We start from the raw sequence: 23,631 nt of genomic DNA, 5'->3' as shown, positions 1-23,631 counted from the left end.
AGACAGGGGAAAAAAGTATTCAGTAGATTAATGCTTTGAATTCCGTTCATCAGTGTGGTTTGCTGCAGAACTAAAACAGAACTCAAAACACAATGCCACCTCTGAGTTTAAGAAAACAATGTCTTTGGAATCCCCAAATAATGCTTTTCATTTGAATAAACAATTTACAGTTGTAGACTTAGAACTATTAGCCTATAAATATTTACATTTAATAATTGAGCCACTCCCTTTGCAGCGCATACACTCAACTTCATCCTTTTCTCCTGTTTTTGTTTTTTTAAAAGCTTTCAAATACTTCCTTGTGTTCTGAAATGTAGTCCAATACAGATTTTCCTTTTCTTCCCATTTTCATGTGTCAAATCTTTAAACCATTATCTGCTAATAGCTTGAAATGTGTACGTGGTAGGCATGAGATTCATCAGTACGTTCAGATGCACACGCACGTCAGAGCTTGTGTGTGCACCTGTTTGTTTATTGTGTGCATCTTCTAGACTAATACATAGCCTTACACGAATGGCAGCTTGGCATAAACACACAGATTAATGTATTATCATAAAACATATATCTCATGCAATGTATTGTATTTTCCTAATAAAACAAGTTATTTTTTATATATTTGAATGATACAAAAGTAAGCTGAAAATCAGAAAAAAATGAATAATACTTTTTGTAAAACCCAGAAATTTTTCGGAAAAAATCAGTTTAAACGGAAAATGAAGGGGCTTATCTATAAGGCACAATATTCTCTGGGGCACAGAACTCATGCAAATTGCCATGACACACTCCATCAAAAAAGCTGCTAGTCCTGTTACGCCTCTCCTAATGCCACTGTAAAAGTAGGAGGAGTGGGAGGAGATTTCTAAAGGAAACGAGGTGAAAGATGGATTACCAAGATTGGGGAGGCAGTCAGGGAACCAATGGCTGACTGGGACTACGCCTACACTCTGAGCTCGGAGTGTGATTCCCCTGCTTGTATGCGCATACGAGCACTTGCTCTCAGTGAGCTAGTGCAAGTTTAAATGGCAGTGTAGTCATAGCTGCACAGGTGGCAGCAGCAGAGACACCAGTTTCAGGCAAGCCTGCGACCACAGGAGGACAACAGGATTTGTTCTTGATTAAAAGGCATGCGCTCAGTGGGAGCGAGAGCTAAGGTGAACCAGGGCTGTCTGGGGCAAGCTAGACCTTTCAAGGGCCCCTTGATTATTTTAAGATCCTTTCCTCTTAAATGCTTTGCACTTATATGATTAAATAAACAACACTACAGTGCTAATAAGCGATGGTCACATAAACACCACCGTAGACCGGAAACCTACTGACCGCTATGCCTACCTACATGCCTCCAGCTTTCACACGATCCATTGTCTACAGCCAAGCTCTACGACACAACCGCATTTGCTCCACAACCCTCAGACAGAGACAAACACCTACAAGATCTCTATCAAGCATTCTTACAACTACAATACCCACCTGCTGAAGTGAAGAAACAGATTGACAGAGCCGGAAGAGTACCCAGAAGTCAGCTACTACCAGACAGGCCCAACAAAGAAAGTAACAGAACGCCACTAGCCATCACCTTCAGCCCCCAACTAAAACCTCTCCAACGCATCATCAAAGATCTACAACCTAGCCTGAAAGACGACCCATCACTCTCACAGATCTTGGGAGACAGGCCAGTCCTTGCTTACAGACAGCCCCCCAACCTGAAGAAAATACTCACCAGCAACCTCACACCACACAACAGAACCACTAACCCAGGAACCAATCCTTGCAACAAAGCCTGTTGCCAACTGTGCCCACATATCTATTCAGGGGACACCAGCATAGGGCCTAATCACATCAGCCACACTATCAGAGACTCGTTCACCTGCACATCTACCAATGTGATATATGCCATCATGTGCCAGCAATGCCCCTCTGCCATGTACATTGGTCAAACTGGACAGTCTCTACGTAAAAGAATAAATGGACACAAATCAGACGTCAAGAATTAGAACATTCAAAAACCAGGCAGAGAACACTTCAATCTCTTTGGTCACTTGATTACAGACCTAAAAGTGGCAATTCTTTGAGAAAAAAGCTTCAAAAACAGACTCCAATGAGAGACTGCTGAATTGGAATTAATTTGCAAACTGGATTCAATTAACTTAGGCTTGAATAGAGACAGGGAGTGGATGGGTTATTACACAAAGTAAAACTATTTCCCCATGTTTATTCCCCCTCCTCCCCTGCTGTTCCTGTCAACTGCTGGAATGGCCCACCTTGATTATCACTACAAAAGGTTCCCCCCTCCACCCCCTGCTCTCCTGCTGGTAATAGCTCACCTTACCTGATCACTCTCGTTACAGTGTGTATGCTAACACCCATTGTTTCATGTTCTCTGTGTATATAAATCTCCCCACTGTATTTTCCACTGAATGTATCCGATGAAGTGAGCTGTAGCTCATGAAAGCTTATGCTCAAATAAATTGGTTAGTCTCTAAGGTGCCACAAGTACTCCTTTTCTTTTTGCAGATACAGACTAACACGGCTGCTACTCTGAAAGCTTTTTTAAGAAGGTCACTGTAATCAGAAACTCATAGGCTTCCAAAGGGAAGAACAGCAGATACTAAACCCAGTAGGACCTGCTGGGTAAACATGTTTGGTAAACAGGGTACTGCAGCCTAGGGCCATTTGCGAGTGGGAAAATCATGTGATTCCACTTGAAGAGAGGTAGTCACAGGGTCTGAGACTTGAGGTGGTGCCCTCAGAGAAGGGGCAGAGTTGCAGTTAGCCCTGTAACTGTGACACATGGTTTTTTGCTGTAAACTTTCTGCTACCTACTTTTTCATCTCTATTAGGCCAAATGATTTTCTTTATCTTCATTGCTTTAATTAGGTTTTCACAGACAGTACAGGGCTCACATGTGGTGATTAATTCAGTGTCACTCAGATCATCCTCAGTTCTGTAAAAGACAAAAACACTGTCATTTTTATAAATTAGCTCTTTTTAGGTTGAAGTTATTTCTCTTAGCATATCTAAAGCGAGTTCTTCTTCCTTCTCTTCCTCTGCCACTGACCAAAGGAGACTAGTAAAGAACCTCAGCCCCATGGCTAAGACTCAGGATATACTGTGGACTCACTGCCATGGGAAGTGATGGAATGAGGGTGCATACACTCTATCCAAGGAGAAGTCTGTATGGTCCTCCTTTCAGCTGTGTGGTCCCAGCACTGTAGAGATACTATTCCTGTCCTCACACACACACCCCTGCCCACCACCACCCAGATCCTCCCAGTGTCCTAGCCCAGCTGCCTTTCTCCTCCTCTCTAGTAGGGTGAGGTAACATACTCTAGTGTACCTTTTTGTAATCTTGTCCATCCGCCATTCACCCATGGCTCTCACCACACCCCTCTTCTACATCATAGTATCCATCATCATCCTCCCTCCCCCTTTCCCCATGGTCTCCATTTCCTCTTCCTTGTTACTCGCACATCTCTACAGTTCCCATCAGGTCTACCTACTCCTCTTCCCTCCCCACCTCTATCTCCTTCCTCCTCCCACCCGCACAAATTTAGGTTTTACATCTGCATCCTCCTCCTCACCTCTGGTGACATTTGCCCCCATTCTGCCCCTTCCTCCACCCTCTCTACCTCCCAAATCCACACCCTCTGCCACCACCTCCCTCCCCTTTCATGCCACTATTCCTCACACTTCCTACCTCAGAATAATTGCATTAGCTTCTGCACAGATGATTGCATGCTGGTCACAACTACCATCATCCTTCTGTGAAAACAGACTATTCACTGTCCCTTTTGGAAATCCATTGTAGCCAACAGCAACCTATAATAACACCAGGCAAAAGTAAACAAAACAAAAAAGAATACTTTCCCAGGATCCTGATACATTTAGGCCCAATTCAACTCCCAAAGATTGTCATTGACTTCCATGGGAGTTGCTGTACTGTTGTGCACTTTGATCAGTTCATTATTATTCTTTGAGCATGTAGATTTCCATCTCCAAAAATGTTTGGATTTTGAATCATAAATATTAAATATATCTGAAGTCCCAGTTAGGGTTATAGTCCCTAACAGCAAATCCTGTTTTTAGGACAATTTTTCTTTCAATTTCCATGAAATCTTGTTCATGCAAATTTGAAATTTGCTTTCCATGAACAGATATTTCAGTGAAACCTGATTAGTCATGAAGACAAATGCAAAAAAGGTTGTGGTGCATGCAGTGAAATAATTTAAAAATTTGAGCAAGACTGAAGTGTTTGCCCAGCTGAGGTGGAATTAGTTGTTCATTTTGCAAGTATTTATACTGTAGAGATTGCATGAGTGTAGTAGGACTGGAATGCAGGGAAGTCAGCTGATTAGTAATAATAGGTATCAAATAGAGGGGGCTTTGCACATTCCAAGCACTGTGTAGATATTAAATAATTAATCATCCCAACATTCCTGGGAAGTAGGCCAGGAAGTACTTTTATCTGCATTCTTCACAGGGAGAAACAGACACAGAGGGCCTGATTCTGATCTCACAGTGTTGTGACTCCACTGACTCAGTAATGGACCTCAAAAGTGCATTCCTTAGTCCTAGCCCCATCCTCAGTCAACTACACCATGTTACGTCTCGGCATGTGCAATTGTGTGAAATATGAGTAGGGCTATGGACATACTAAGGCAATAAGTTCTAAGGCCTACGAAAGATTGCAGCTGCACATTTTATTAGCCTTGTTATATTCTATTTGAACGTTTGATTATTTTTTATACTCTGTTAAAAATAGTCTTGTGGAAATATGATGTAATTTTCTCCTTGTGCAAGTTTCACTGTCTTTAAAATCCTTTCAGATTTTGACTTGCATGAGGAGGGGTAGTGTAGAAGAGTTTTTAAGAATCATTATTTATGTCAGTTGAATTAACTTGCTCACTTATGTAAATAATACTGAGAAAACCCACAGAAATGCAGTGCATATCTATGGCAGACGTGAGCTCTTTTAAATATTTCTATGAATCACAATATATTGCACAAAAATCCTACAAGCAAAAGTTTAATGTGACAATCAACTATAATAGATTAATGTTTGTATCAAAAATGAACACTTGACTGTGAGACTGAGGGGTTTTCCTCGCCATTTTCAAATGATATCCAGACTACTATTAATAGTTCTTGGGCTGCATATATTGTACTTACAATCTCTTCTTTTCTGTAGATCAGCGTCCCCACTCCAGTATTAGGACTGTCTGGCATGAAAAAAAAATCAAACAGTGAAGCTACCAACAAAGTCTCAAGACTTGATTCACCCTGTTGGTGCAAAGATATGCAAAGTACACTTCCCTGAGCCAGAAGGGGTTGCTATTACTACTACTGCCCTCCAAAGGGGATTTAACCAAGGAAAGAAAGTGTTAAGTTGCAGTGAGGGCTCCATAACAGCACCAGCAGTGAAGACTACCCAGGCATGTGGTGAATCAGCACATTCCACAGTTGACTTACCTGAACGGAAGACCTCAGCCCACACAGCCCTATGTCCCTATGCAACCCACCTCTACCCCCACCTGGTGGTGTCTTCTTGAGTCGAAGTGCTAATGTTCTGTTAAATTCCTGTAGCACTCCTTGCTGCTCATTCCAACAGTTATTATATCTCCTGGTATCTCAGAAAAAGCATAAAAAATACTACCTCCACCTGAGAAAGCGAGTCATAATGGTTTCTGCTAAGCCTTCTGACTACACAAGGTGAACTCATCCACTCAGTGAACCAAAACCAATACAATATGACCCTGGGGTTTTTCGCCTTTCTCTGCAGCATGGGGCATGGTTTGCTGGTTTAAACTAGTATAACTTGAAGTATTTAAATCATTATTTGAGGATTTTGGTAACTCAGCCAGAGGTTAGGAGTCTATTACTGGAGGGATGGGTGAGGTTCTGTGGTCTGCAATGTGCAGGAGGTCAGACTAGGTGATCATGACTGTCCCTACTGGCCTTAAAGTCTATGAGTATGACCAATCACAACCCAGCTTGAAATGCAAGAAAAGTAATATGGAATACTGTCCCAGAATTGCTTTTAAACTGTTATAAAATTGCTCCAAATTCGCAAATGTTTAATGAACTAAAAACCAGGCAAATCTGATTAAAAAATATATTTTGGACCAATATGTCCGACATCTTGTGTGAGCGCACAAGAGTGGGAGCAAAAGAGCGGGCAAGGGACCAGCCATAACTGTAGTGTCTGCTTTCAGAGCACAAGGATGACTGTCTAACAGCACCCCCTGAGGTGCTAGAAACCGCAAAGGGGTGGGGGTGAAGGTAGGGTCATGTCCCTGCTGGCTAGTCAGAGATAAAATGTGAGCCATCCTCCTAGAGGTTAGTGAAATGGATGTTATTCCCTTGCTCACCATGGACCTCTAGGAAGCATTGTGCTTCTTTGGGGCATAATTCTGCATGGAATTCTTGGTAGTGCAGTGTGGCTCTTCACCAAATGCAAGCTGGTCTAGGGTTAAAGGTGCAGTCTGGTCCTTTGTTATGGATATTTTTGCCGATCTCTACTACCAGCCTTGAAAGTATCTTTTTCAGATGACCTGTATTGGTTCTGTAATACTGAGGTATAATTAATTTAATCTGGTCTGCATACCACAGGCTAATTTTCTAACATAGGCGATACCACTGTGATATTTCACCTCTAATGTAGCAAGTTAGCTAAACGTATGCACAACTTCCTTGAAAGTCATTACCGTGAATAAGGTCACAGAACTCAGTGTTACAGATTCATAGCTGCTTCCTATATCACGTATTAAATACATATAATTCTCTTCTACCCAGGACTCTAAATCCTGAACCCATATCTTTCCTATACCATATTACTTACTGACTTTACCTTAATACTAATCATTCACTTACCATTTCTGGCTGCTAGTAAGTTACAGAGCTGCAATGCATGAATATACTTGGGTTCTCTTTGAATGGCATGTTTATCCTCTTGAAAATTATTTTCCTTTATTTCGGTATCAATGCCACCTGCCAGTGTCTGAAAAGATTGGATTGCTTTAACAATATCATCTCTGTATGATTCCTGGAATAATTTATCTTTTGTAATATGCGCCAGGTTAAGTATTTCTAAAAGTTTAGGTGATCGTTTATGATCATATACAGAGGAAATTGGAGTGGTGTTCTTAGTATCTGGTGGTGATCCTGTTCGTGGAAAAATCCTTTGCTTCACCGTTTCAACATCTAATATTGGTATGTAGACTGCTGCAGTGATATAGCTTTCCCTAAAGATGTTATCAACATGTTCAGCTTCCATTTCAATGTTTTTCAGATTTACTTCTGTTGTTTGTATTTCAAGATTAGGCCAGTAATACACTTGAGAAACTTGAGCTGTATGAAGAGAAATATATGTAAGATAATATTTAAAAAGAAATATAATAAAGTGGACACACCTTCTTAATTAGTAAAATTAAAGCAGTACTGGAAGTAATTATATTTGTTATAGTTTTTCATGTATTATTATTTATTATTCATGAGAACAGCAGTGTGAGGCAGTTACGGTTAATACACACAATGGGGTCCTGATCCATGAATAGTGTTCCTAGGTGCTACCACACTACAAATAAATAATAATAATAATCACCCTCTATGCACCAGCTACACAAACATGAAAAATGAGACATTAACAGCTATGTCATTAACAATCTACATCTACCTATTAATCTCAGACATAATACATCCTCTTCACTGAACACATTCAATAAATTGATAACATAGCTCAATCAACAATAAAACAGAAATTTCACCCTTGGAGCAAAACGAATTATTAATAGAAATTTTAAAAATTTACATCTTTTGAATTACATATATAATATGAAGCCAGGTACTTATTTTGTCATATTTATTTTAAGAGCTTTGTTGCCACTGTAAATGGAAATCTCAATACAACCCTAAAGACGGAACTGCCCACACATATAAATAATCCATTTTAATGCTCACATAAAGGTACATTTTAAAATTAAATTTCACCACTATAAATCTTAGAAACATAACTCATTTAAAATTCAGCTTAGTCAAGTAGATCTTGATGTTTCTATTTGTTTATAATGTGATCACTTAACTGTGCCTGGACTAAGGATATAAATGATTCCTTTCTATTTAGCAAGGTGTTACCATATTACAGAGTGAATCTCTTTACACCATCCAGGAAGCATTGATTCAGATAATGTGATTAAACTGAGTGAAACTACAGACTACTCATATTTATCAAACCACGTGTAACTATCAAATGCTAATATTCAAAAATATTAAACTGATTCTATATGGTTTTGGGTTTTGTTGTTGATCAATTTTTGTTTGTTTGTTTGGTTTTTTTTTGCAGGCAAATGTACTTTGAGTATTGAATAAATGGTAACCAAATATCTAACTATTTGTCTTCTGCCTTTTTTGCTGGGCATAATTGGTACATTAATTTTTCCATAGCAACACCCTCCCTTAACTTTTTAGAATTATTCCTCTAGCTTTGTATTATTTTTCTTTTTCCAGTCAGAGGTTATCAGTAGTCTAGCAGCTGCGACCACGTGAGAGATGAATTTTCATTTCTTTGAGTGTGACCATTTCTTCTAGGAAGCCCCAGAAGGTTTGCCAAAGGATCATTTGGTAATAATATCCAACTATTATCAGGTTACAAATTGCATCCTAATACTCTCTAATGACTGGACATGTCCACCATATATGCATAAAATCCTTCTGTCACCACAATGTCTACAACATTTATTCCCATACAATCTCTATTTTTAACCTGACTGGAAATGTTAAAAAAAAAAAGAAAAGAAAGACAACACTTTCCTAACCTGAGCCTCCAGCAGGCCACCTCTGGTCAGAGTTAAGGTTGCAATTTCTGTTTTAATTTGACTCATTTACTCACTCATTTTCAATAAGAGGATTGTGGTATGAAAGTTTATTGCGGAGGACAGGATGACTTAGGATGACTTACCTCTCTAGCTAAACCACCACTCAATAATGGGATGAGTTATACAGCAGAAGGCAGGAGGGAATGGGAAAAGAGTAGAGAGGGAAAGGAAGTAACCCTGGACATCACTATTTTATCAACCTGTGACTCTTTCACAGGTATGATGCCAGTTAGTTACAAGTATTGTATCTCTGATACTCACCTTGAATCAAAAGTTTTGCACAACTGATGCAAGGCATTCGAGACAGGTAAACTTCACAGCCCCTCAGTGCATTTGGAAATCTTAACAATGCTTTTGGCACTGCATGAAGATCTTCAGTGGAGCAGTCCATTGTGATAATCCTTTTCGGTTTGTTAGCTTCACAGATGACAATTCCAGTTTTGAAAAACTACAAAAAAATGCTTTTACAATATCTTTAAAACAAACAAAAGGAAATATTTCTTCACACAACACACGGTCAACCTGCGGAACTCTTTGCCAGAGGATGTTGTGAAGGCCAAGACTATAACAGGGTTCAAAAAAGAACTAGATAAATTCATGGAGGATAGGTCCATCAATGACTATTAGCCAGGATGGGCAGGAATGGTGTCCCTAGCTTCTGTTTGCCAGAAGCTGGGAATGGGCAACAGGGAATGGATCACTTGATGATAACCTGTTCTGTTCATTTCCTCTGGGGTACCTGGCATTGGCTACTGTCGGAAGACAGGAACTGGGCTAGATGGACCTTTGGTCTGACCCAGTACAGCCGTCTTATGTTTAAACCTGCCAATTAAAACAGGGGATGGAAATATCCATTTCACCAAAGCAGACTGCTTGCAACACTTCCTTCTGAGTGAGGGCATGTGCAGCCAGCTAAGCAGAACACAGAAAACGTTTTGGGGATTGACTGGGAAGGCGGTGGGTCTAATGCACTCAGGAGATCTGCTGATTCAGTGCATCTCCGGGGAAATCTCTGTTAGGGCTTGTCTTCACTGAAACAGTTAGTTCTAGTATACTCAAATTACTGCACTCGAGTTTGCCTAGTTTAAGTGCAAGCGACCACACTTCAAAACAACACTAGAATTACACCAAGTGATCTGATTAGCAGTGCAGATAATTGGATTAGCTACTGATGCGTTATTATAACTCAAGGGGTTGCACCCCCACTGCATTACTAGTTTGAGCCTCACTCCAGCATCACTTGAGCTTCAACCCACCATTAGCTAGATACACCAGCTAGTTTGATCTTAAAGCACCACTTAACTCAAGCAAGAGCCTGGTGTGTGAATGGGAGTCAAGTTAGGGGTATCACTCAAGTTATAACTCAAGCTAAATGTGCTGTGAAGACACACCCTCAGCGAGGCTCCTAGGAAGTCCTAGCTAGAATTATGCTTGCTCCCCAGGGTGAATCACATGCAGGAATGTAAAAGTTGTATGACTGACTACCTTCCAATATGGTGAACCCTCCCCCAGAGCAACTGCCCCTTGAGATGCAATTTACATCCTCTGCAACTGCAGGGATGAAACAAGCACAATAATTTCACTGCAGGACCAAACAGGAAAATATTGGCTAAGAAACAATATTTTAAACAGAGGTAAGTGTATCTAATATTTAATAACAATTGTAGAAAAAGTTATGAGATTAAAAATATAGGTAAGAATTATATATTTTAGTATTACTTATTTTAACGCTTTCTTCAGTATGAAAGTCTTGCTTTTATATTTCTGTCCTTGAAAACTAAGGCTGACTACGCTACAAACTTAAGTCTTCCATGAGCCAAATGTTAGCATATATATCATTGGTATTATTTAACATTTATATTGCTGTAGTACCCAAAGACCTCAACAAAGTTGAGCTCCATTGCACCAGGCACTGTGCGAACATATAACACATGCCAATCCCTAGTCCAAAGAGCTTATCCTGGACATTTTTAATAAGGAGAATTAGTGAGAAGGAAGGAAAATAGTCCTTCTGTCTGGAAATTCTTCTCCAGATAGACACACAGATCCATCAATATCCAAAAGGATAGATGGGAATTGCAATAATTTAGTACTAATATAACCAAACTATCCTGCTTACTACTCCTAGTTCTGCAGCGCTATGTTAAACAATATCAGAACATCCTAGACAACATCACATAAAGAATTCCTGATTTCGGGGGGGCTGAATTCTGTGCTTGTGAAAATGAGGAACTATTAGAGTTGGCTTGAGGCAGACACTTTCTCTGCAAGCACAAGTGACAGTGCGCTTCAACTCCAACCTGCAAAATCTCTGCTCATCTGGTCCTGAACCACTTTAAAACAGACACTATCAGCTGTGCTGTGTGCTTGTTTTATGATATACCAAATCTGGACTATGATGAGATCATGTAAGACTAAACATTACATGACCATGTGAAAACACTAAGATTTGGAAACCACTTCACCCATATGAAATCTTTAAAAGTATCACAACATTATTTGGTAAAGGCTATTCCACCACTGTTGGCTGGCGTAGGGACCGAGTATTTATGCAGTTTGGAAAAATAAAAGGAGTTTTTGATTTATCAGAACGTCTTGGACATTTTGCATATTTAGGTTAAAATCCTAACTAGTCAAAATCATAATCAGCAATATGTAACAGTCAAAATCCTAATTAATATCATGGCCCCTCTTATTCTGCATAATATATCCTGAATTCACTCAACTCACTTTTGTTTCTTTTTGTTTGTTACGCACATATTTACAACTTGGCTCTTGACAGTTTGGTGAATTTTCCATATGGAGTGCTAAGAAGATGCACAGGTCTTCTTTATTTGGTAGACGAGGAGGAGGACCTGAAGAAAAAAGTGGAATTAGAAGCTAGCTCATCAAAACAAGCATGGAGCAAAAGCAGCAAATGGAGTAAATGTAAAATAGCCAATGGGACTGAGCTACAGAGAATAATTCCCAAATTATGCAGTCTCCGGTTAAAATGAACACTGCTGTACCTTTCATTTCTATGTGTATTAAAATAAAGAACTATATCCTAAAACCACATTAAAATTTGGTCTACCTGACCTTCTGTGAGGATCCTTATTCTTGAACTTTCCTAATCCCGAGACCAATCTGTGCCTCTTCAGTCCCTGCTGTAAATTACACTGGCCATTCCACCAGCTGGGTATTGCCAATGTGCAATGATACCCTAGTCTTGCTCCCTTCTCTGGCTACTCCGCCTGTATCTGTTGAAGGGAGAGTAATTCCTATGCCTGCCCCTTCCTTTGGCTGCCACAAGGAGTGACTTCCATTGACTTCAACCGATTTTGTATCAGGCCTAAACAAGATATCCTATACCTGGGACAGCCTTTTCTCACTCACTCAACTTCACGTTCCTCTCCAAAACTCATTTATTTCAGCTAGCATACTGCCATTTATCTTCTCTTTGATGCTATATGTCCTTCTCTGTTACCTGAACATTATTTAAATAAATAACTCATAATTAATACAAATAATATAAAATAAGACAATTTATACAATCAGCTTTACTTAAAAACAACACTCTCCCAAAAGATATATTCCCTTCCCATCCATTACTGTTGTGTTTATCCCCCTCCCCACAATGATCTGTTATCACTATCCATTATGTTACCTGTGTATTTTAGGTTGTAAGATCCCAGGGACTTTACGTCCGTACATGTCTGTAAAGCACCAGTGGCACAGCAGTAGTGCTGTACAAATAACAACCCATACTATCAGGACAATAACTTTATTTCTATTATTATAGGAAGAGAGGCCCAGAAGTGGAATAGCATGGAAATTTCAAATTAATACTGAGGTATGTTGCCGGAGATGGATGTTAGAAGTATGCAAATTGCCTGCACGCACCATGGCTCATGACTTTCAGAACAATTAAATGTATTCAAACATCTTAAAGAAAAAAGAATTATGTAAACCAAGAAATAAGAATACATGAGCAAGTTTGATGAATATATAGTTTTTGCCTTTATCATTCTTTCTTTCTGTTTCCTCTCCATCTCTTTTTTCTGAATTCTCTGTTTGCTTACTGAAGGGGGAAGCTGGAAGATAAAAGAAAAAGAAAAAAAGTTTAAATCAGGAATGATGTATCAGATTTACTCTGATGAGGTTTAGTAATGGATGGGATCCCATCTATTACCATGAATGGCACCAGATCCCTGCTCACTACAAAAGGGAGCAGGTGGGGTATCTCAGGATCAGTTTACTACTATATTTGACAAACAAGACATTAAAATCCGGTTGATATTTGGATCCAAAAGGTCCTTGTATCCAGGCAAAATTCAGATTTGTCAAAGCTTATCATGAAAAAATCAAGACAAAAATGTGAACCATAGTACAAGATGCAGGGGAGTGAGATCATCATCATCACTGCACAGAAAAGACCTTAGACAGACCAAGTCATCCTCAAAGGATCATAGTGGGAGCCTTGAACTTCTCCTATCCCAATCTTGTCAATTCTAGCTCCTCTATCCTCCCCCTTGTCAGTCATTTTCTTCTTTTGAACAACAACCCAGCCAACTCTTTTTACTTTTCCCTCTCCATACTGCTGCTGTCTATTGACCAGTTAACTCCCCTTCATCCACCTTCCCCTCTGACTTCAACTCCTGGCTTTCATTCCTCCTCACACTGGAATCCCCTACCCTCATCTTTGGTTACTTTAATTTCCATACTCATGTCCCATCTCACCTTCCAGCCTCCTGCCTCCTTGCCCTCACTTCTTTGTTTGATTTGCACCTATGGATCAACTCCCTTACTCATCAAAATGGCCAGTCTCTCTTCCTTTCCCCCCTTATCCCCAGTACATTCTCCTCCTGTCACAGACTGTGAAACACGGCCTGTCTTCCTTTGCCAACTTCTCTTCCTGCCCAAAGGACCCCATACCTTTATTATTCTAACCTCTCTTGCCCAGCTCTCATGCTGTCACCCCTTCTCTCACTCTTTTCAGCATCTCACTCTCATCAGTTTCCTTTCCCTCCCTATATAAACATACTTTTATCATCTTCTCCATCTTAAAATACTTGACCTTTCTCCTGCTCATACTATTACCCAACATCTCTTCTTCCCTTCATCTCCAGATACACTGACCATGCTGTCCACAACTGCTGTCTGGAGCTTCTTTCTTCCAATTCCATTCTTGGTTCTTCTCAAGTCTGGTTTCCACCCTCATAAAAGGCAACAGGACTTAGACTCTAAATATTTATGTCACTTTTGAAAATGGGACTTAGGCATTTTTTATAATTTTAAGCATATTTCAGGATGTATGGTTGCTCTTGCTTAAATCAAAGGGACTACACTATAACAAGTATCATACCTAAGGAAGACTGTGTATTCTTAGAATAGGCATACACTATCCTCATTTATATTTTATTGGTATTCTAACTCTAATAAACAAAGTTTTATGTAAGACAATTTTAGTATTGGCTCTTATTTTATAATAAGGGGCCTGATTCATTCCATTACCCTAGTGTTACTCCACTGACATCAGTGGATTTATATACCAGCATAAAATGGATGTAGTAGGCTGAAGAATCAAGCCTAAGGAATCCAAACTGTTCTCAGATAAAAGAAAAACAAAATGCAGGATTCTGATCAGCTTATTTAGCGCCAGAGGAAACCACCTAAACACACATCAAAGGCATGGGAATTAGAAGCCTATGTCCAAAATGAAATTTTCATTTCATATTCATTTGAGTCACAAAGAAAGACTAAAGACCAAAAGGGATGCCAAAGACTGGTGATTGAAAGACACCTGCAGTTTTGTAAATTTATTATTCATTTTGCACATTCCTACAGCTAATCTAAGGCCCATTAACACATGCAGAAAACGGGGCCACTTATGGTGCAGAGAGCAGGATTCTTGTACATGTCAGCCTGTTGTTCAGTCAGAAGTATTAAACCAGCAAGTAGAGTGGTAGGATGCAGATATTTGAATTGTATGGCCCTGAATCAAAATAGAGATAAGAGGTCTAAGTTAAGGACTCACAACTGAAAACTGTGTTTGTTATATAGAAGGGCCTATTCCAATATGTTATGACATGCAAGAAGTGTTTTTAAATAAATTGAGTAATAATAAAATACCAAATTTAGCAACCTTAAGACACAATGTTCAACTGTATGTAGTTATCTTACCAGAACATTCCGCATATTGAGGTTTCCACTGTTGAAAAACAGAAGGAATTTATGCAAAGCACAGTCCCAAATAATTTTTTTGCATAGCTCTTTTTCTGAGCACAGCTGCCTTTATTCATCCTAGCTATTCACTAGATCTGTCCAGGGAATTTCTTGGGAGATCAGACAATTCCAGGTACCTTTACCCAAACCTACATCCCATCTGTGTCATTATTTCATTCCTAAAACTCTCAGTCTATTGGGGCAAGGCAAACTCCAGGTCAAAAAGCTACCTTTATATCAAAATTTGTCTAATTCGTCACTACCTCTGTCTCTCCCATTTCTCTTTCCTCCCCCAAACTCTGATCCTTTTACCTCTATCAAACATGTTTAATAAATCTTAATTCTTTAAGTGACATTGTTTTCCTCCTCTGGTGCTACTCCTGACATTTCTTCTTGTTGGTGCTTTTTTTCCCACTCTATCCCTGACAGGATGACTCCCAAACCCAAATAAGCTTTCAAGAAAGCCACCAAACACCTCTGTTGTGAACACTAGTGTGAATACATATTTACTTAAGTATGGTCCACAGTTTCTTGTTTGGTGAACTTTCTTACAAACCAAAATTGGCTTAGGTAAACATTTAAAAAAAGAAAATTGAAGTGGTCTTGAGCAACATCAAAGTCAACTTGATTTTATTAAATGAATGTTTGTGAATACTTTTTTGCAACATTTTCCTTGCTCTATACTCCTCAATAAGGATACATACCTGATAATATTCAAAGTTGCTCTTTAAAGAGCCTGTGGAGTCCTGAAAATGAAAAAAAAAAACCTTTTTAAAAATACAAATATATCTCTGGCTGATAGAAAAATGTGGTCTTATTTGTGAATATTCTTTCCAGAATTCTCCAGGTCTGGTAGTCTTTACAATATGCATATTCTCATTTCTCCTGTTAACTGGAGGCAGACCAGGTATCTGGATGTAAGCCAGGCTTAGGACAACCCCCCCACAAAGAATACTCCAGAACTATAGTTTCCAAAACTGAAAAATACTAACTATATAAAAGTTACCAAGTCAACTCAAGCCATTTGCAATAGAGCCAAGGAAAGAAACATAAGTATTTCCTTGAAGGAAATGGTCCTCCATTTCAAGTTACTCAGCAAGTGAGTAATGGCCAGAAAAACTCTGGACACAATACAATGCTCCAAGGGAAGGCCAGACTGTCAAATATGGAAGGTTCAAGAAAGCACATTCACATGCATGATCAAATTTTCAGTTCTCTGTTTTCCTTGTGTCCAACAGTCTTTAAAGTGAGATGTAGAAAGCACTTGGAAAGTTTAGTAAGCTAGAGCAGCCACGGGACTTTTACTCTGCTGCAGCAGTGTGCACACAGGATGTCACACTGCACAGCAAAACTAGTGCGCTGCAGAGTCACACTCTAGCTTGCCACACAGTAATGTCATGTGTAAACAAGCCAGAAGTCTGCTCCTCTCAAGTCTCTGAAAGGAAGTTAAGTTGAATTTCTGCACATTCACTTTTAGGCCCAGGTTCTGGAACAGGTAATGGCATAACTATGGCATCTGATACCTGATGAGGAGTCCTTCCTTGAACTAGACAGTTGTACAGGGAAGGATTTTTTCTTAGATGTGCAGTGATGACTGTTAAAACCTTGCTAAAAGCCCTCAGTGCAGTCGATAGTTAGAAGGCCTACCACAAACCTTACATACCTCCTGTGCTATGGAATTATGAATCACAGAATCATAGAATATCAGGGTTGGAAGGGACGTCAGGGGGTCATCTAGTCCAACCCCCTGCTCAAAAGCAGGACCCATCCCCAATTAAATCATCCCAGCCAGGGCTTTGTCAAGCCTGACCTTAAAAACTTCTAAGGAAGGAGATTCCACCACCTCCCTAGGCAACGCATTCCAGTGTTTCACCACCCTCCTAGTGAAAAAGTTTTTCCTAATATTCAACCTAAACCTCCCCCACTGCAACTTGAGACCATTACTCCTTGTCCTGTCCTCTTCCACCACTGAGAATAGTCTAGAACCATCCTCTCTGGAACCACCTCTCAGGTAGTTGAAAGCAGCTATCAAATCCCCCCTCATTCTTCTCTTCCGCAGACTAAACAATCCCAGTTCCCTCAGCCTCTCCTCATAAGTCATGTGTTCCAGATCCCTAATCATTTTTGTTGCCCTTCGCTGGACTCTCTCCAATTTATCCACATCCTTCTTGTAGTGTGGGGCCCAAAACTGCACACAGTACTCCAGATGAGGCCTCACCAATGTCGAATAGAGGGGGATGATCACGTCCCTCGATCTGCTCGCTACGCCCCTACTTATACATCCCAAAATGCCATTGGCCTTCTTGGAAACAAGGGCACACTGCTGACTCATATCCAGCTTCTCGTCCACTGTCACCCCTAGGTCCTTTTCCGCAGAACTGCTGCCTAGCCATTCGGTCCCTAGTCTGTAGCTGTGCATTGGGTTCTTCTGTCCTAAGTGCAGGACCCTGCACTTATCCTTATTGAACCTCATCAGATTTCTTTTGGCCCAATCCTCCAATTTGTCTAGGTCCCTCTGTATCCTATCCCTGCCCTCCAGCGTATCTACCACTCCTCCCAGTTTAGTATCATCCGCAAATTTGCTGAGAGTGCAATCCACACCATCCTCCAGATCATTTATGAAGATATTGAACAAAACCGGCCCCAGGACCGACCCCATATGGATATATGGAAGTACACATTTTGGAAATCAAGAGATGCAAACTAGTACCCTGGATACAGAGAGGGAATTATCCTGAACTTCAACTTGCATATGAATGTATTGAGCTTTCTTACGTCCCAGATGGGTCACCATCCTTCTTTCCTCTTTGGAATAAGGAAGTATTTGCTGTAGAATGCTTTTGCTGGTAATTTAAAGGTACCCCTTCTATTACTCCAAGAGAAAGAAGCGAGAGGACCTCCTGGTGTAATAGGTCCTCATGAGATGGGTCCCTGAAAAGGGCCAGGGAAGGTGGGATGGGAATAGGCACAGTGTGAAATTGGATAGACTATCCTGTTGTAATCATATCATGACCCATTGGTCTGGGGGTTATGGAGGACCAGGCATATCTGAAAAGAGGCAAATGGTTACAAAGGAAGGGTCGGTGGCTCTGGATCCAAAGGGGTAAGGTGCATGTCTTGAAAGTCTTATCAAAATGAATATTTTGGCTCCAATGCAGACTGTGATAAGTAGGCTTCAGAGGTACCCTATCTTCTCTTATGGTAATGCTACCACTGGAAGGCTCAGTCGATCTTTGGTGAAAGAAAGAAGGTGGAGCTGAGCTCTGTGGGGCATAAAACTGCTGCCTGATGGCTTTTTCCTTTAGGGGCAGGTTTATAGAACCCGAGAGAGCTAAGAGTCACGATAGAATATTTCACTGTATGATGGGCTCCACCTGTTTTAGAGGTGAACAACTCTGATCCTTGAAAGGACAAATCCTCTGCTGTAGACTGAACCTCCTGACAGTGGCCAGACCCCTACAGCCAAGATGCCACTCTCATCATGACTGCGGTGGCCATCAATTGTGAAGTGGTGTCTGCTGCATCCAAAGCAGCCTGAAGGATGGTTCTGGCAATCAGCTGTCCTTCATTTACGTTCTTTCCCTTGCATCTGGAGGCAATTTGCCCTGAATGCTGCAAATTTCTCATAGTTCAAATAATCATATCTGGCCACGAGGGCCTGATCATTTGCAATCCTAAAGTGTAAAGTAGCCAACTAATATGATTTATGGCCAAATAAATCCAGTGTTAAGTGATCACGTTCTTTTGGTGTAGTCTTATTTTGCAGATGTGACTTTTCATCAGCAGCTGTCACTACCAATGACCCAGCTGAAGAAAATTGTTGATGCCTGCGACCCAACGGAGCTGGGGATGAGGGGCTTGGGGTGTGGGAGGGGACTCTGGGTTTGTGGGGGGCTCAGAACTGGGGCAAGGGGTTGGGGTGCAGGAGTGGGTCAGGGCTCTGGGCTGGGGGTGCAGGTTCTGGAGTGGGGCTGGGAATGAGGAGTTTGGGGTACAGGAAAGGGCTCCGGGTTTGAGGGAGGGCTCAGGGCTGGGGGCAGGGGATTGGGGTGCAGGGTTACTTCCGGTGGCTCCCAGTCAGCAGTGTAGCCGGGGTGCAGAGGCAGGCTTCCCGCCTATCCTGGCACCACGGACCGCGCTGCACCCCAGAAGTAGCCAGCAGCAGGTCCGGAAGGTTTAGAGCAATTTCCTCTTCAATGCTCTAGGGGAGAGCTGCACCAAGGAAGTTGAAGCAGTTGACCTGCTCGGAGACAACTGTACGCAGGGTTGGGGTGGGGGGGCCCTGGCTGAGGTCAGAAGCCAGTCAGAGCAAACTCTCCATCATAAGCAGATGTAGTTTAAGTTTCCAGTTCATTCTGGCCTTCAATTTTAATTTCAGGCAGAAATTACACTTTTGGGAAACATATAACTCCCCAAGGCAATGGATGCTGATCAGTATAGCCTCTCAGCCCAAAAGCAACATTTAAACCCAGATAAACTGGGCATACCCTCCTAGGGCTTCAATTCCCCTGATGCGAAAAAACAAAGAAAAATAGATGGAGGAACAATGGTCCTTATCCTAAAAGTATAAGTAAAATCTTTTTGTTTACTTTTTTTTAAAAATTTAAACTATAAAAATTACTACAGCTAACTAACACAAAGGAAACTCTAAGAACTAATGTTAACTAACTATTAACAATGAAAGAAAAATACAGCTGAGGTAAACTCAACTCAGACGCTGTTGAGGCTCCATCTCAGGCCACAGCAATTGAGAAGGAACTGAGGACAGTTCGCTTGGGCACCTCTATATAGCGTCGGTGCAGGGCACAAGGCTGCAGGGGATGCATGTGTAGACCTAACGGACACTGCTACCTAAAATCTCTGATCTGGGGTGCAGGCACACCTACAGTGGAGCACCCATAGGGACACTACTCAGTGAAGAATCGCAGGATACATGCGCAGCGATAGCAGATGCTGCTGTCCAAAAGACTCTGAATTTGAGCACTCATGAACCTTTAATGGAATGATCATACAGATAGTCACTTGAAAGAGAACTCCTTGTGCTTCAATGATCCTAGGCCAGTGACCCATACTGATGGATCTGAAAATATACATGGTCTGACAGAGTGAATGTCAAAGTAGACAAAAGCATGGGAAGTGGAAGAAAGAAAGATGAGCTCAGCTAGGGAGGCTTTTGCTATCAATCCCTAAGATTAAACTGCAGGAGGCTGTACTTTCTCAATGGAGAGGGTCCTAGAATATAGTATTTACTGCCTTTTGGCTCCAGAAAAGTCTGGATTTAAAGGCTTTCAGGGCACAGTGAAAGCCATATTGTTTCAGGCATGCATTTGTATAATTATGAACGTTGAAGTATGTTGAAGGTGTTTTGTATAGTGAAGGTTCCTCTACTACATGATGCAGGCATGTATAGATGCTTAGGGTCTTTTAAATTGAGTACGTTGATTATAACCTGATTGAACACCAAATGAATGTATAAATAAATAATTAAAATAAGGTAATTGCATTACATTAGCTTACTTGTTGGTTTGATGACGATTGTGTTGATTCTTGTACAGAAACAATTTTCTTTATGCCCACAAACTGTATATAGTTCTGACATTCAGAGCAGGGAGGTTTCGTGCAATAAAGAACATCGTTCTCTTCTATTTTTTTTCTGGATCTGAAAAAGATAAAGTAGCAGCATTTATTCTCTGCAAAAGCAAAACAAGAGATCATGGTGAGGTGTCCCTCAAATAAATCCTAGGATTTTCCCTGAAGAACCTTATTTATTGTTAGTTCTCCCTGTCCCAGATTTCCCATCTCACTTTATTTCTGCCTTTGAGCTTCCCATCATTATACATACACATTTACACTTATTATTTACAACAGTAAAATATTTATGTCTTAACTGAAACCATTTCAATCTTGTTGGAGTATTCTGTCTTTTCTCTACAGAGAAAATGGCCATAAACTGGCTGCTAGGCCAGTTATAACTACCATCTTTCCCTCAACCGCTGGATGTATAGTCTTCTTGTACTCTCAGTGTGCTCTCAGCTGTGAATAAAAAGTAACTTCACTGAAAATGGAGTTGGAGCAATGTAGTCTAGTGGAAGGGAAGCCAGGAAATTTGGATTTTAGTCCTGGTCTTAACACTGCTTCCCTTTGTGGTCTTGGGTAAGTCACACAAACTCTATCTGTACCGGTTTCCCCATCTGTAAAATGAGGATAATATCTGCCTTCTTCACAGGAATGTTACGGATTAATTAATTAATGCCCCAAAATAATTTTAAACAGTTATATGCTAAGTATTATTAATGGTAATTACAAACTTCAGTGTTTCAGAGTAGCAGCCATGTTCGTCTGTATTCGCAAAAAGAAAAGGAGGACTTGTGGCACCTTAGAGACTAACCAATTTATTTGAGCATGAGCTTTCGTGAGCTACAGCTCACTTCATCTTCAGTGTAAAACAGCTGGAGTTCACAATCAGGCTCATACTGCAGTACTGGGAATACTGTTATTTAATTTTTGCATATTTTAAAGGAATGTGAAAATGAAATGACAGTGAACATTTTCAACCTGGCCAGGGAATGCTGTAGGTTGGAGAGGAAAGAGCAGTCTGCTGGATTCAGGGGTACTAGCTAGAAGAAAGGTTTACTCACCTTGTGCAGTAACTGTGGCTCTTCAAGATGTGTGTCCCTATGGGTGGTCCACTTCAGGCACATATGCACCTTTCAAACCCTTGATCGCAGATTTTCTGTATGCAGTGTCCACTCAGACCGTGGAAGCATTCTATACAACCTTGTGCCACACTCAGAGGGTACAGAGGGCTGCATGGGTGAACTGCCCTCCGGTCCTTCTCTATCCCAACATGCAACAAGAACAGTCCAAAGCAGAGGGGAAGGAGGGCAGGTAGTGGAGCACCCATAGGGGGACACAGCTTGAAGAACCACAGTTACCGCACAAAGTGAGTAGCCTTTTCTTCTTCAAGTAGTGTCCCTATGGGTGCTCCATTTCAGGTGACTCCTGAGCAGTATTTTCACAGGGAGCTTCAGAATCAAGTCCAACACTGAAGACAACACAGCAGAACCAAGTTCTGCATCAGATCTGATGGCGTGGACCAAGGCGTAGTGTTTAGAAAAGGTGTTCACGGAAACCCATGTAGCAGCTCTGCACATCTGAGGCATTTGGATATTTTTGAGTCACACTGTGGAAATTGCTTGTGATCTGGTAGAGTATGCTGTAATCCTTTGAGGGAGCAAAACACCAGCTACACCATAATAAGCAGTAATACACCCAGAGATCCATCTCAACAGTGTCTGTGAAGAGATCATAGGTTCTTTTGATCCTTCCACAATGGAGACAAAGTGTCTCAGTGATTTCCAAAATTGCATGGTCCATCCAGATAAAGGGTCAATGCCTGTCTAACATATGCCTGTCTAACATACAAAGGGAAGTCTCTCACTGAGATTTATGTGGTTTAGGGAAAAATACCAGTAGATTAATAGACTGATTAAGATGAAAATCCAACAGCACCTACCTTTGGGTGTGGTTGCAGGGAGACCTTGTCCTTGAAAAATACTGTAAATGGGTCAAGGCTTCCATTTCTCCAGCTGACATGATAGCTTCTAGAAAGGCCATCTTCATAGATAAGTGAAGCAAGGAGCAGGTTGCCATAGGTTCAAACGGAGGTCTCAAAAGGTATCTAAGTACCAGGTTGAGATCCCAAGTCAGAATACAGATTCCCAGACCCTTAATAAATCTTAAGGACAGAGGATGTGCAAAAACAGAATACCCCTCTAATGGGGAATGAAAAGCTGATATTGCAGCAAGGAGAATCTTAATGGAACTAACTGATAAATCCGATTTTTTTTAAGTCGAGCAGATAATTCAAGATGGCTGAAAGCAGAGAAGATTCAGACACAAGGCAGTGCTGGTGACACCAGTGATTGAAGGTCTTCCATTTCTGAAGATAAACAATTCAAGTTGACTCCCCTCTACTGTTTAATAATACTTGTTGTACTCCTATTGAGCAGGTGGATTCTAATCCCATGAGCCATCTAGGAGCCATGGTTGGAGACGGAGGACCCCTAGGTTGGGGTGAAGCACATGACCTGCTTCCTGGGAGAGGAGATGAGGGACATTTGAAAGATTCAACGGTGGTTGGATACACAGGTGAAGCAGATAAGGATACCAAACTTGCCTGAGCCAGGTCAGTACTATAAAGATAACTCTGGTTTTGTCCTGCCTGATCTTCCTCCTCACTTTTAGAATTAGCGGTGTTGGAAAGAATGTGTAGAACAGGCCGTTTGTCCAAGGAAGGAGAAAGGCATCTCTCAAAGAGAGGGGAACTTCCTGTTGCTGTATGTGGCCAATAGGTTCACCTGTGGAAGTCTCCACCTCTAGAATATCCAATGAAGGGTCTGAGAGTCCAACTCCCATTTGTATTTCTGGGAGAAGCATCTGCTGAGCATATTGACTGTGACATTCTGGACTCCAGGAAGGTAAAAGGCTGAGATCTGAATCTGATGGGTTATACACCAGTTCTGTAACTTTATCGCTTCAGCGCACAGGGAGGGGGAAT

The 23,631-nt window shown here is 41.0% G+C and overlaps 1 protein-coding gene across 9 annotated transcripts in view; it reads right to left on the bottom strand.

Moving 5' to 3' along the window:
• Positions 1–23,631, bottom strand: part of LOC140902160 (uncharacterized) — a 74,904-nt gene that overhangs the window by 28,058 nt on the left and 23,215 nt on the right. For all 9 annotated transcript variants that reach the window (XM_073321922.1, XM_073321969.1, XM_073321950.1 and 6 more), the window contains exons 8-17: positions 20,589–20,730; positions 15,776–15,817; positions 15,030–15,057; positions 12,866–12,940; positions 11,598–11,722; positions 9,129–9,315; positions 6,868–7,344; positions 5,167–5,216; positions 3,695–3,816; positions 2,821–2,941 (exon numbers count right to left, since the gene is read on the bottom strand). In XM_073321922.1, coding sequence (XP_073178023.1) covers positions 2,821–2,941; positions 3,695–3,816; positions 5,167–5,216; positions 6,868–7,344; positions 9,129–9,315; positions 11,598–11,722; positions 12,866–12,940; positions 15,030–15,057; positions 15,776–15,817; positions 20,589–20,730 — 1,369 coding nt within the window. The remainder of the gene's footprint in view (positions 1–2,820; positions 2,942–3,694; positions 3,817–5,166; positions 5,217–6,867; positions 7,345–9,128; positions 9,316–11,597; positions 11,723–12,865; positions 12,941–15,029; positions 15,058–15,775; positions 15,818–20,588; positions 20,731–23,631) is intronic.

This window comes from Lepidochelys kempii, chromosome 1 (genome assembly GCF_965140265.1).
Source record: "Lepidochelys kempii isolate rLepKem1 chromosome 1, rLepKem1.hap2, whole genome shotgun sequence".
NCBI classification, from domain to species: Eukaryota; Metazoa; Chordata; order Testudines; family Cheloniidae; genus Lepidochelys; species Lepidochelys kempii.
Note: the sequence above shows the minus strand (reverse complement) of the source record. Positions and strands in the feature narration are given on the sequence as shown.